The sequence below is a fragment of the Maudiozyma barnettii genome (genome assembly GCF_903064755.1).
Source record: "Maudiozyma barnettii strain CLIB 1767 genome assembly, contig: KABA2_01, whole genome shotgun sequence".
Taxonomy (NCBI): Eukaryota; Fungi; Ascomycota; class Saccharomycetes; order Saccharomycetales; family Saccharomycetaceae; genus Maudiozyma; species Maudiozyma barnettii.
This window is the reverse complement of record NW_024545238.1, coordinates 1610541-1622813: the sequence shown is the minus strand read 5'-3', so window position 1 is coordinate 1622813 and position 12273 is coordinate 1610541. Positions and strand designations below refer to the sequence as shown.

The 12273-nt window shown below is 33.5% G+C and overlaps 6 protein-coding genes across 6 annotated transcripts; 2 read left to right on the top strand and 4 right to left on the bottom strand.

Moving 5' to 3' along the window:
• Nucleotides 1–199: 199 nt before the first annotated feature.
• On the top strand, nt 200–1132 carry PHO23 (Pho23p; the record flags this gene model as incomplete). The annotated part of the gene is made up of 1 exon (XM_041548615.1): nt 200–1132. One exon carries the CDS (start codon nt 200–202, stop codon nt 1130–1132), a length of 933 nt encoding a protein of 310 aa, XP_041404549.1.
• Nucleotides 1133–1436: 304 nt separating this feature from the next.
• On the bottom strand, nt 1437–1823 carry OST2 (dolichyl-diphosphooligosaccharide-protein glycotransferase; the record flags this gene model as incomplete). The annotated part of the gene is made up of 1 exon (XM_041548614.1): nt 1437–1823. One exon carries the CDS (start codon nt 1821–1823, stop codon nt 1437–1439), a length of 387 nt encoding a protein of 128 aa, XP_041404548.1.
• A 613-nt stretch (nt 1824–2436) lies between these two features.
• OCA1 (putative tyrosine protein phosphatase OCA1) lies at nt 2437–3195 on the top strand (the record flags this gene model as incomplete). Its single annotated transcript, XM_041548613.1, has 1 exon — nt 2437–3195. One exon carries the CDS (start codon nt 2437–2439, stop codon nt 3193–3195), a length of 759 nt encoding a protein of 252 aa, XP_041404547.1.
• Nucleotides 3196–3362: 167 nt separating this feature from the next.
• MIC27 (Mic27p) lies at nt 3363–4067 on the bottom strand (the record flags this gene model as incomplete). The annotated part of the gene is made up of 1 exon (XM_041548612.1): nt 3363–4067. The coding sequence occupies one exon, from the start codon at nt 4065–4067 to the stop codon at nt 3363–3365; it is 705 nt and encodes a 234-aa protein (XP_041404546.1).
• A 718-nt stretch (nt 4068–4785) lies between these two features.
• AVT4 (Avt4p) lies at nt 4786–7227 on the bottom strand (the record flags this gene model as incomplete). The annotated part of the gene is made up of 1 exon (XM_041548611.1): nt 4786–7227. One exon carries the CDS (start codon nt 7225–7227, stop codon nt 4786–4788), a length of 2442 nt encoding a protein of 813 aa, XP_041404545.1.
• A 609-nt stretch (nt 7228–7836) lies between these two features.
• On the bottom strand, nt 7837–12210 carry POL1 (DNA-directed DNA polymerase alpha catalytic subunit POL1; the record flags this gene model as incomplete). The annotated part of the gene is made up of 1 exon (XM_041548610.1): nt 7837–12210. The coding sequence occupies one exon, from the start codon at nt 12208–12210 to the stop codon at nt 7837–7839; it is 4374 nt and encodes a 1457-aa protein (XP_041404544.1).
• Between the last annotated feature and the right edge of the window lie 63 nt (nt 12211–12273).

Genomic DNA, 12273 nt, shown 5'->3' with positions numbered 1-12273 from the left:
GCCTTATATATTATAATTAAAATAAAAAAAGGAACGTTCAAAATGTGATTTCATAATAAGTATAAATAATAAAAGAGATAAATAAATAAAGGATGTATACACATTTTGCATCTCCTTGCAACATATCAGCGTGAACATAATAAGTCCTAGACGCATACCACAGATTAATTTCCCAGATATATAGAAATACGTATAAAAAATGAGTACTCCTGCAAATCTATACCCTGGGTTAAATGATATCGCCGACGTATTAGAAGAATATCCAATAGAAACATCCCGTTATTTAACTTTATTACATGAAATAGATGCGAAATGTATATACTCAAGACCAGATTTAAACAATAAGATTGATTCCTTCTTGAAGGACTCTTTTGACAAAAGTGCCTTACCAGTAGAAGAATTTAAATCGAAAAAACTTGGGTCGTTGACTCAAATTAACAATTTATTTGAAGAGTTGATGCCATCATTAGAAGAGAAAATGCATGTTTCTTCGATAATGCTTGAGTCATTACAAGCGTTAAATAGTAGATTAGAGCTTGCATATGAGGTAGCTTTACGGAATCAAGAAATCCCAACAAGGTTACGTTTAGGGAACGATAATCATCCAGCCATGCATCTACATCATGAGTTAATGGACAAAATTGAGAACAAGAGCGCTACAAAATCATCACAAGCTTTAAAGAGTGAATCGAGAAGAGAAGCTATGGCAGCACAAAAAAAACAAACCCAGAAACCGGTCCCACAGTCACAAAATCAGCAATCAGCTATTGCTGAAGATGATAAACCTCCTATGAAAATCAAAAGAGTTGCCAACGGATCTGTGAATGAGCCAAAAAGGAGAAAGAGAAGGGTTAATACTGAAGTTATCGCTAAGAAACAAGAAGCAAAACCAATATCAGCTCCTATAGAGCCAGTAGTTAAATCTATATATGTTGATAGACCAAAAACAAATGACTATGGTGAACCTTTATATTGTTACTGTAATCAAGTAGCGTACGGTGAAATGGTTGGGTGCGACGGTGATAGTTGTGAATTAGAATGGTTCCATTTACCATGCATCGGTTTAGAGACACTTCCTAAGGGTAAATGGTATTGTAAAGATTGTCAAAACAAAATGAAATTGAAACAGTAGTGTAGCTAAAATAAAGTCCCATTTGCGCTATATCCTCATCCATATTTATATGAAGAGATAGCATTTTCTAAGAGGAGATGTATTATGAACGTTTAAATGATCGATTATATTAATGTGTTTTTATATATATTATATATATTATATATATTATGTTGTGTTATGTTATGTTATATTATATTATATTATTATATTATATTATATTATTGTTTTTCTATTTTTTTTTTTGATATTTTTATAATGTATATAGAGGAGTGATATATGACACCATAAAGGAGTTTATGACTTCTTTGGTATAAATATCATTCTAATTAATGAAATGTAGACAAGTAAAATGTAGGATCAAACTAGCAATGATAAATTCACCAAATGCTTTGCTCTTAGAGATCCCTTCGAATGGATGGGTCAATTGCAATCTCAAACACATCAATAGGACGAATTGACCTACACATATTATGAAACCGGCTAGGAAAGCATTGAAAGGATAATTATCTTGGATCATACCAACAAAAGCTATTTGGAAAATACCAACGACGACCAAAATAGCACCGAAGATATCGATCAGTCTCAATTTACGGTTATTTTTAACTTGATTCTTGTAGGATGTAAAGGATAGGTTAATTGCTTCGACAAAATCCTTTTGAATGTCCTCCTTGGAAGCAGGGTTTTTCTTCTTTTGAATAACTGGAGCCATTTCTCTTAATGTAATATGATTGTATCCTTTATTTTTGTTATTATTCCTGGGAATATTTAGTTAACCTGCACTTATTTAGAAAGAGAGACAATAACAATGAATCGGTGGAATTAGAAAATATAATTATAACAAAAGATATCACCTTAAATCGTAGGAGTCGCTATTAGAGTACAATTGTATGTCAATAATTTTTCCTGATTATTTTACATTTCTTATATAATAATCATAATAATAAAACCTAAGTGACACGCCAAAATGTCCCAACGTTAAACGTATTACTTAGGAATCTATGCATTTTTCTCAAAGAACACGTAAAGGTTTAGGGTTTGAATTCAATAGCGGAGTCTTCTAAAAATTAGGGTTTCAGTAGGTTATTTTTCTTGATTTCATAATCAGGAAAAATTGAGGAATTGGGTCATGTAGCACGAATAAAGTCAATCAGTAACTCGAAACTTCAAAAAATGTGATGTGATTATAAGGATTACGATGACTTTTTGGGTTATCCTGTGGCAGATTTTGTTAAAACAATGTATCACAAGTTAATTCTTAATCAATCAATTAATAATAATAATAGTTATATATCTATATATAAATCAACAGACGTACAACACAAATGGCATCAAAAAATAGGAGTAGTGACCCAAACCTGCCGCAGGTTTTAGAAGATATACTGGTATCAAATGATCAAAGTGAAAATGCCAGTAAGATAGGACATGTTCCAACGAATAGTGAGGATGATAATGATGTTAATGACGACGAAGAAGAGGATGAGGACGATCATATTTATATAAATGAAGAAACTGAATCAGGTAGAGAGAAGATACTCATATCACACGCTCCACAGGAACGTATAGTGCCACCCTTGAATTTTTGTCCCGTAGAGAGATATCTTTATAGATCGGGACAGCCATCACCTGTTAATTTCCCATTTTTGTTAAACCTAAATCTTAAGACAATCATTTGGTTGGCTAACGAAGAACCTCAAGATACACTATTGGAGTTTTGTGATAGTTATAATATTTCTTTACAATTTGCTGCAATAAATCCCGATGGTGGGGAAGACGACAATCCATGGGATGGTCTTACAGAACACTCCATTATTAATGCTTTGCAGACAATAGTTGATAGAAAAAATTATCCGTTATTAGTATGTTGCGGTATGGGTAGACATAGAACTGGTACAGTGATAGGATGTTTGAGAAGAATCATGGGATGGAATTTGGCAAGTGTCTCAGAAGAATATAGAAGATTCACTGGTAGTAGAGGTGGTAGAATCCTTGTGGAATTACTTATTGAGGCATTCGATACTAAGATTGTAGAAATAGTGAAAGCTGATGCACCAGCATGGTTAATAACGGCATTAAATGAATAGAATGCAATATTAAATGAGATTTGAAAAGTTAAGAATATATCCATTAAAAAGAAATTGAATTTCACAATATCTTTATATACATATTTTACATATATTGATAATAATAAAACACGAATGCATGAAGACTGATAGCATAATTTGTTTTTTAGAACAGGTTACGTCAAAACCTAGGAGACTTGAAGTAATTCAATGAAATTTTTTCTTATCTGTTTGACAGCTTCTGGTAGTGTAACCTCTGAAAATTGGTTTATATTTTGAATTGGAGCTTTAATAAGAATGTTGTATATGCTATTGGAAGTATTTTTCACAGTTTCAGAGACATCAGTAGGAATATAACGTTCGCTGATGACTTTAGTAACGTTATTCCATGTCTCTGGAGTCCCAATGGCAAATGTTGTACAAGCAAATACCCAAGGCGTTATTATTCTACTAGGAAGACTTTTAATCAATTTAGTGGATATCGAAGTTGGATTACCAACAGACGACCAACCAAACCTTTTTCGGCACATAATTCTTCCTGTAAGAAATGCACTCAATGCGACAATCGATGTAGGTACTAATCTATTCTCATTTTCTTGTTTGTTATTAAATATGTTATTTTGAAAGTAGTTTTTTACGTTATTATACTCAGCTCTCCTTTCGGAATCAAATTTATCGATTGCAGATTTGATTTCATTACGATTATCGATTACGTTGATCCGTTGTTTCTTCAACCAATTTGTAACTGGGGTAGCCTCTGTTACTAAATTTCCTGATGTTAAAATTGTGGTTTCCATGCATGATAAATCATCTAATGGTGCCAATATAAATGGAGAAACTTCTGACGAAAACTCGGTTTGGGTTTGTTCCTCGAAGGAATAGTATTTTGACATTTTGAGAGTATGAATTGATAAGTTCTGTTACACTATTGAGTAGGTTGATCGGATTAAAAACTACTTAAAACTAAATGTGCTAAATATGTTTTCTGTCTGTTTGTTAAACTTGTTCTCATTTTCTCCGTAAGTAATAATAAGTTAAACTAAAAGCCTTCGGGTTCCATTTTTATAAATGACAGACCAATCATAATTAAGTTTCGCTTTTTTCGGAATTCTTTCGAATTTTATGTATGGCGAAAGCCGTTCGGTCATGTGATGAGGACGTGTTATAGCAGTTAAACATGATTACTGTCTTGTAATTTTATTTCTTATATTGACGCTAACCAAGATATTGATTCTTGAGAATTGTATTGGTTGTCTTTATTACGATTATCATATATGTTGCAGTTAAAATTCTCTTACACACATAATTACGAAGTTTTAGGTATTGAAACATAGCATCAAACTTTTAACTTGAATTAGAAGAAAAGGAATCAAATAGGTTATAAAAGAAAATAAGATATATGATGTTGTTTCTGAAGATTAATATAACTTCTCGATATTGAGTCGAATTCTGCTTCTTTGAAATTAAAAAAAAGAAAACTGAACTATTAATTATTTTTTTGTCTGGGAAATATTAAATTTGGATACGATTTTTAAACATCCCATCGCTCCACTAAATGTAAACAATTAATAATAAATAATTGCAATATGTCATTAGAAATAGATTTATATGTTACGTAAATATACTTTGATAGGATGTATATACCATACTTATTATACCGAACAGGACTAAGACTTGATCAACTATGATTAAGAATCTCGTTTTCTTACTATCATCTCCATTTTCTCGTGCCGATGAACAACATCTTAAATGTAAAAGAGCTGGGAAGACATAGACTAACGGAAGACAACAAAATGAACCTATAATGGACACAAATTTATCCAATGAGTCTACACCACAATAAGCTGTTAATACAACAGTAGACACAATGAAAGTTCTTCCAAGGTTCTTTGTCCACTTCACTTTCCAGTTTGATTTCCCGGATTCAGTAAATTGTCTTACAGCTCTTTCACCCATAGTAGTCCTTAAGATAAATTTCCCACCTGTTGCAAATACTTTATTTTCTATAATCTTAATTGCTGGGAATAATTGTAATGGTGTTGATAACATAATGGCAATAGAATAAAACAATTGAATAAGATTGACTGTAATATTATCTTGAGGTAAATTTAATAGGATCACAGTTTCTACTTTTGAACCGTATGACAAATAACCAACGACTGCTACAGTTACAAATAATAGAGTAACTGTAATAATTACTAGACCAAGAACTAATGGGAATTTTTCTGGATTTTTCATAGAGTTTTGAACAGGAATAATTAAGCCAATACCTTCAAAAGTGAAAATGGCTGTCCCTACAAACAATGTCCATCTACTACCATTTACACCGTATATGACACCTTCTGCAGGTTTCATATCCAATGTAATAAATAAATGTTTCATAGTGAAGAATAAAATAATGATTAATCCAATCATGATGAAAAAATTAGCAAAAAGTGATGGTAATGACAATTTCGATATATTTCTAATGAATGACAATGGAATGAATACTATTAATTGGAATAACATAATATAACCTAGTTTTAAATTTTCAACTCTAAAGACATTTTGTAAGAAGGCACCAATATTCTTTGCTGTAAATATCATATATGCTGCTGAAAACCCAACTTGTGTTAGAACTAAAGCTAATAATATACCAAATTTCATCCAGGGTCCATATGTCTTTAGACCAATATCACCGAATGAGGCAACTTTTGTATAAACTTTAGATTGAATTAAGATATAATAACACCAATAGGAATAACCACCAAAAAATATTAATAAGAATATTGATAAAGTTAAACCACCGTTATGGAAACCCTGTGGTAAAAATAATACACCGGTCCCCACAAAGGATTTCATCAATAAGAGAAATACTTTCGATGGTGAAGCTGTACCTTTCATACTCGAGACTTGAGACTTCGTAACTGCTTCTGTACTTCCTAATGGTATTAATGGAGAACTTTCTTCTTTTCTATTATTATTTTCATATCCATCTAATGGGTTACTACCAGAGTCATCGAAGAAATCATCTTCAAAGGATTCACCTGCAAAATGTCCATATAGGTATAGGAATTCCATAAAATTTTTCGTTAAGAATGGAACTTCTGAAGGTTGTTCAATTGGTTGATTTGATTCTCTATCCACCGTAGGGTGTGCATCCGATACGGCCACTGATGATGACGATGATAATACTACAGCACTAGTACCAGTTGTAGATGGTCTAGGTGTTCCTGGTCTACTCGTTCCATAATCATTTCTAATTGACGATATATTACTCTGAACATTGGTACTCTTTGTTCTAACTTTTTTCACAATGAATTCTCTTCTAAATCCACCTGGAACATTCAACCCTCCAGCAGCTGATTGTCTTCTTCTACTTTCCATTGTTAAACGAACGTCATCGGTACTCTTTTGTCTCTTTAAATTTGAATCAGAAGGGTGATTTGTCATCTTATAGATATCACGTAAAATATCACCTCCTGTACTCTTTAAACTTGGATCGTCTAATTCAGAAGCAGTTTCTCCTAATGGAGGGTTCTCATCATCTGTAACAACTCGTGCAGGAGACTGCGTTCTTAAAGTTATAGAATCTGATTTCAAACTACCAGTATTACTGTTTAAACCCATACTATTTTTCCTCTGTGTATTATTTAAATAATTTTCTCTAACGCTATTCATTATTTCTTCTTGATGACCATCTTGACTTGTTCTAAAATTTGGTGAATGAATACTTACAAAAACATGAGAGTCTACACTCTTACCTAAGTTTGCCACTATAGGAGTATTTTTAATTGTAGAATTACGTCTATTTATCAATAATGGATGCACACCCCCTCTGTTTGAATTAGATGATGGAATTTCAATATTTTTCACTTTATTAGAAGTAATCCCATTATTATTATTATTATTATTATTATCATCGGTATTAATAGTAATATTTTCAGATGGGACAATCGTTGTAGAACTAGTAGGCCGCGGTACAGACAAATTATTATTAATATTTTTATTTTTGCTATTGTTAGCATAATTTGAGCCACTATCTAATAGTTCATATTTGCTATTGGAAAACATATTTCGGTAAGCAATTAGTCATGAACACTGATATTCTTTTTCTTTAGTTTATGATAAACAAACTATATATCATAAATTGTTCAAATATAAATACAGTATATTAAACAAACACTTAATTTTCCTTTTAAAAAGATGTATATAGCTCTATATGACTTTGTAATAGATGGTCCTCTCTGTTCCCTTTTATTTATAGAATATATCTGTATATATATGTATGTCTGTGATTGTTGAACAGATAGATAGATAGACAGCAACGCGGAGTAAACAAATTCTTATCGCTTCTACCTACGCCCTTCTCAGTGATTCTACTAAATAAATAAATATTTTCGCGATGAGAATTTTACAGAAGAAAATGACGAGTGACGAGTGACGAGCAGTCAATAAATTTTTTAGTACTGAAAATTGTTTTGATTAGCGAAGAAATGCGGCTGATTGATCGAATGGTATATGCACTAGTAGTTACTCTCAAATTCAAACTCTCTTTCGTTCAAGCCATATTTACACTAATCTCAATCTCAAAATGTAAGACTTACATTCAATCGCAACTTAATAACGAAGAATTAATATAATATTTATAAAGTACACATGTCTATATACGCAGCGACATGATTAGTTCATCATGAAATCAAAAATCGCACCCATGTCTACGTAACGACGGCCGCAATTGTCTAGATATTTATCTATAACACCCTGACTAATTTCGAATAGCTTTCTATTTTGTTCAGTCAATGCTAAGATTGCGGACTCAGCTAACTGTTCGGATGGATAATCGATGTCACCTTCATAATATAGTGGTTTCAATAGTTGCTTCTTATTTTTTTCCATATCAAATAAGGAATTGAAATATAATAATTGGTTGTATAATTGTTTATCGGTATACTTGAATTGCATGACACCAGTACAACCGTCATTTAAACAACGTTTTCCGAAGACAGATATTTGTCTAGTAACGTTCCTGCATGTCGAATCATCACAATACAACCAACCGGCATAATACAACGAAATATGGGATCTGATAACAGATTCTAATTGACTCGTAAACTGAATCATATTAAATACATGATCACAGTTCTTACATTGGACACCATTATAACACATCTTATAAAAGTTCGAAGCAATAATACCACCAAATGGGAACAAATGTGAACAATTTGGACAATTTAATTCGAATTTAGCAGAATCCTTGAATCTTTCCATATCAGATATAGTGGTCTCCAAGGGTTCCAAATTATGAATACCACTGCTATTTTTATCATCTGCAAAACGTCTAGCGAATTTCCTGCTATCTAGTCCCAAGGCTTCACTCAAACGAACAACATCGAAACTTTCAATTCTTTCCAACAATCTTTCCACAGGAGCAAATATTTGTTTTTCCAGATAGTAATTTGGATCTGGAACAAGATTGTTGCTTTTAACCATAACATCGTTTAGTGCATAAGCTCTTGATGCAAAATGTGCACTATCAGTCACATCCTTATCTGTGCTATCCTCTTCGGATCCTTTACCTTTAGTAATAACAAAAGTGATAACGGTACCGGCTTTTACTACTCTCCCAGCTTTTCTCATTCTCATAGCAACTTGAACAGCTGGCATAGTTTTACCATTAGGATATGCCTTTGGATCCTTAGATAATCGTGTATTTATCTTGTATTTATCAATTCTAATTTCGTTCGACTCAACCTTACTTCTAATATTCTCCAGGTACCCATATATCTCTTGTAAAGATGATTCTGGATCATTATCTGAAAGTAAGGTGTTTAATACATGTGTCGACACATCCTTGGACAGTGGACAATACTCACGACGTTTCATATCCAGACCTTTCACTTCTAAAACTGTTTGTTCCTTACCATCTTTACCAATGGTGACATTAAGAGCAGCATACTTCTTCTTTGCATGTAGTAACAGCTTTCTAAAAACATTATCAATATCAATCTCTAGCAACCTATAACGTTCATTAACAAGTTTTTTAAATTCTACCCCAATCTTAATTGCGTCTTCATAATTTTCACACCCGGTATCAATCATGACAGAATCTGTATCACCGTACACAACAGTAAGACCCATACTCTCTGCTAATTGTCTGGTGTTCATCAAAATTTCTCTACCTTTGTTTGTGACCAGCATTGCTAGTGGTTTTGCATAAAATCTACTGTGGACATAACCCAGACAACCGTACATCGAATTGGCTGTCAACTTCAATGCTTGCTGTCTAATGTCACATTGGACACGTTTATGAGGATCTGTTTCAGTTTTCATGATCTTCTTGACTTCACGACGACGATCCACTAAAGTGGCAAGTAATCGTGGCAAAACACCTTGTCCTATATCGCTAGGAGGAACCTCTGGTAATTCCTCAATATCGTTCACGTTTCTCTTGACGGTAGTGAAACAAATATTAAACTCTTGAATAATAGATGGGTAAAGAGAGTTGAAATCCATGACTAGAATGTAGTTTTTATGTAGTCCCTTTTCTGGTTCAAACACCAAACCACCTTGATATTTCGCTTTCTTAGAAGATGTTGGTGTATCATTATTTTCATTTTCACCATCTTCAGTATTAGCAAGTCTATGAGCCTTCATCTTTCTCGTTTCTTTGTCCGGAACGATATAACCATTTCTTGCAAATTCATGAAGCAAAATATATTCGTTTCTACCTGCTCTTGTACCTCCCAATGTTTGAGACCATGCATTACCAGCCAAATTTGTAAGTTGCTTGGTTAAAGATAACATTTGTATTCTAAAAGAAATTGTAGCAGTAATCATGGAATTTGTAATATTTTCTTGCAAAGCCATTGTCATAATATTAGGGTCGTTCTGATATTGAGCATTTTGATAATTAATATCAAGCGCTTTATGTTCTTGTTGACAAGTGACCTGGAACATTTCAGACAAATCCCAACTCTGACATTTTGGTGTCAAAGATTGACCCATTTCATTACCAATATCACAAATTAACCTACCAGCAACAATGTCACGAATGAAAAAATGATTCATATTGTTGTGACCTCTACCAAATTTATCAGGCCATTCTTTTCTAGCACGACGACCTAATGAACTGAAAGTCGGAACAGACAGATCATACAATCTGTGTACTAGGACATCTAAATAAATACTGTCAAGTCTATGACCAATTAAGACATCTGGATCAGATGTTTTCATCATCGCACAGAAGCAAGCTAACAAAGCTTTTTCATTATTAAATAAACGAACATTTCCCGGAAGCTTCTGTTTCACAAGGGTAGCTAGACCAACCGCAAAATCTGAGCCTTGAGGTGGCCTCACTAATGTAACAACTGCATCCGGTTTCAAATCCTCTGGGATTGGGATATCTAGAGTTACATTATTGTATGTTGATATAGAAATAGAAACAATTTCCTGTTTATTTTCCTTGGAATTCATCATCGTCTGGATTGCAAGTGAGGTACAATTTAGTCCAGCTGTTGTTTTAATATCATTCAATACTTTGATATTAGCTGGTTTAGATACCGCAACTTCTAACGAGCAATGAGATGCATTTTGCAATGCATTAAAGTCCCCATGCGTAATTTCTAGCCAACATGGCCCCATGATCTTATTTTGAATTAAAAATTGTTCTAGGATGTTTGTGTTACCACCAAAAACATGATGGAAAGTTTCACTTGATAAATCAGGGGGAATCAAATCGTAAGATGCTTTTGGGGTATTGAACGGTAATAACACCTTTAGGTAGTCAGCTTCATGAGGAATACCTGGCAATTCAAATGCATATTTCATTTTTTGAGGTTTGGCACGAATATTAGTCAATCCATATTTCTCCATCAAAAGTGGGACGATCTCCTCATGAATATCGCTTGGTGTCTTTCCTTCACGAGGCAAAAAATATAAATCCCTCTCTAAACCGTTAATCTGAACCATAGCTGATACCATACTATTATCCAATGTTTTTACTTTACCAAAAAGTATCAATGTGTTATTAATTTCTGCATAATCCAACCAATACATTTGGAAGGAATCGGTCTCCGGGTTGACAACTTGTGCTTTTGTATACTTATTTGAGAATTGCAATGGTGCACTATTCATTGATGATGCCGGCTTCCTAATAGTGGACTTCAGATCAAGAGGTGTACCTGGTGCAGTGACAAATGGGGATGATCCTGGATTACTTTTTGAATTCAAATTGATCTGTTTGGTAGCTGCTGCGCTCCTAACAGTTCTCCTTCTAACTACAATATCATCGTCACTACTCATTCCATCTTCCTCGATATCGTTGGTCATAGATGTGTCATTAGAGTTGTCTGTTAAACCGGTAGGAACTTTTTTCATTGTCGGTGAGACTGCTACGTCTTCCAATAAATCATCCATATCATCATCTAGTTTAATATGTTTCTTTAACGGAGAGGAATTCATTAAATTATTAGAAAAGTTAGTGCTGCTTTGAGGTGCAGCCCTAGGCTTCTTTAAATTCACTTCTATATCTGATGCTACGACTAGTGGTCTCTTTTTCTCAGGACGGTTAGAAGGAGAGGATGGAGGTCTCGACGACGAACTCATAGTAGGTTGAATTTTATTTGATATTCCACTATCGAATTCACCCAAGATATCATCAAATTCATCAATTTCTATTTTCTTCTTCTTTGGATCTGCGGTCTTAGATGAATGGGCTCGTAACATATTACTAATCTGATGAGTTGACTTTACCTTAGACTGCTGTTTCGTCTTCTTCTTCAGTTTCGAAGATGTCTTATTCTGATCGTCGTCACTATAGTCGTCACTGTAATATTCTTCCTGTTCTTCAATACCACGATCAACGTAACCTACACCATCATCGTCAACAACAAAATCATCTTGTAGCAACTCTTTACGCTTTCTGTTTCTATATTCTTTCTCATCAACTTCATCATATAACTTATGGTCATCATAGGAATCTTCTAGATCATCTTCGACAGAACCGCCATTTCTGGCAGCTTGTAGTTTCTTCAACTTCGATAGTTTATCACTCATATTACCTTGACCAATTTGGATGACCACTACCTTCAATCTAGAATTTATTAGTGTCCTTTTATT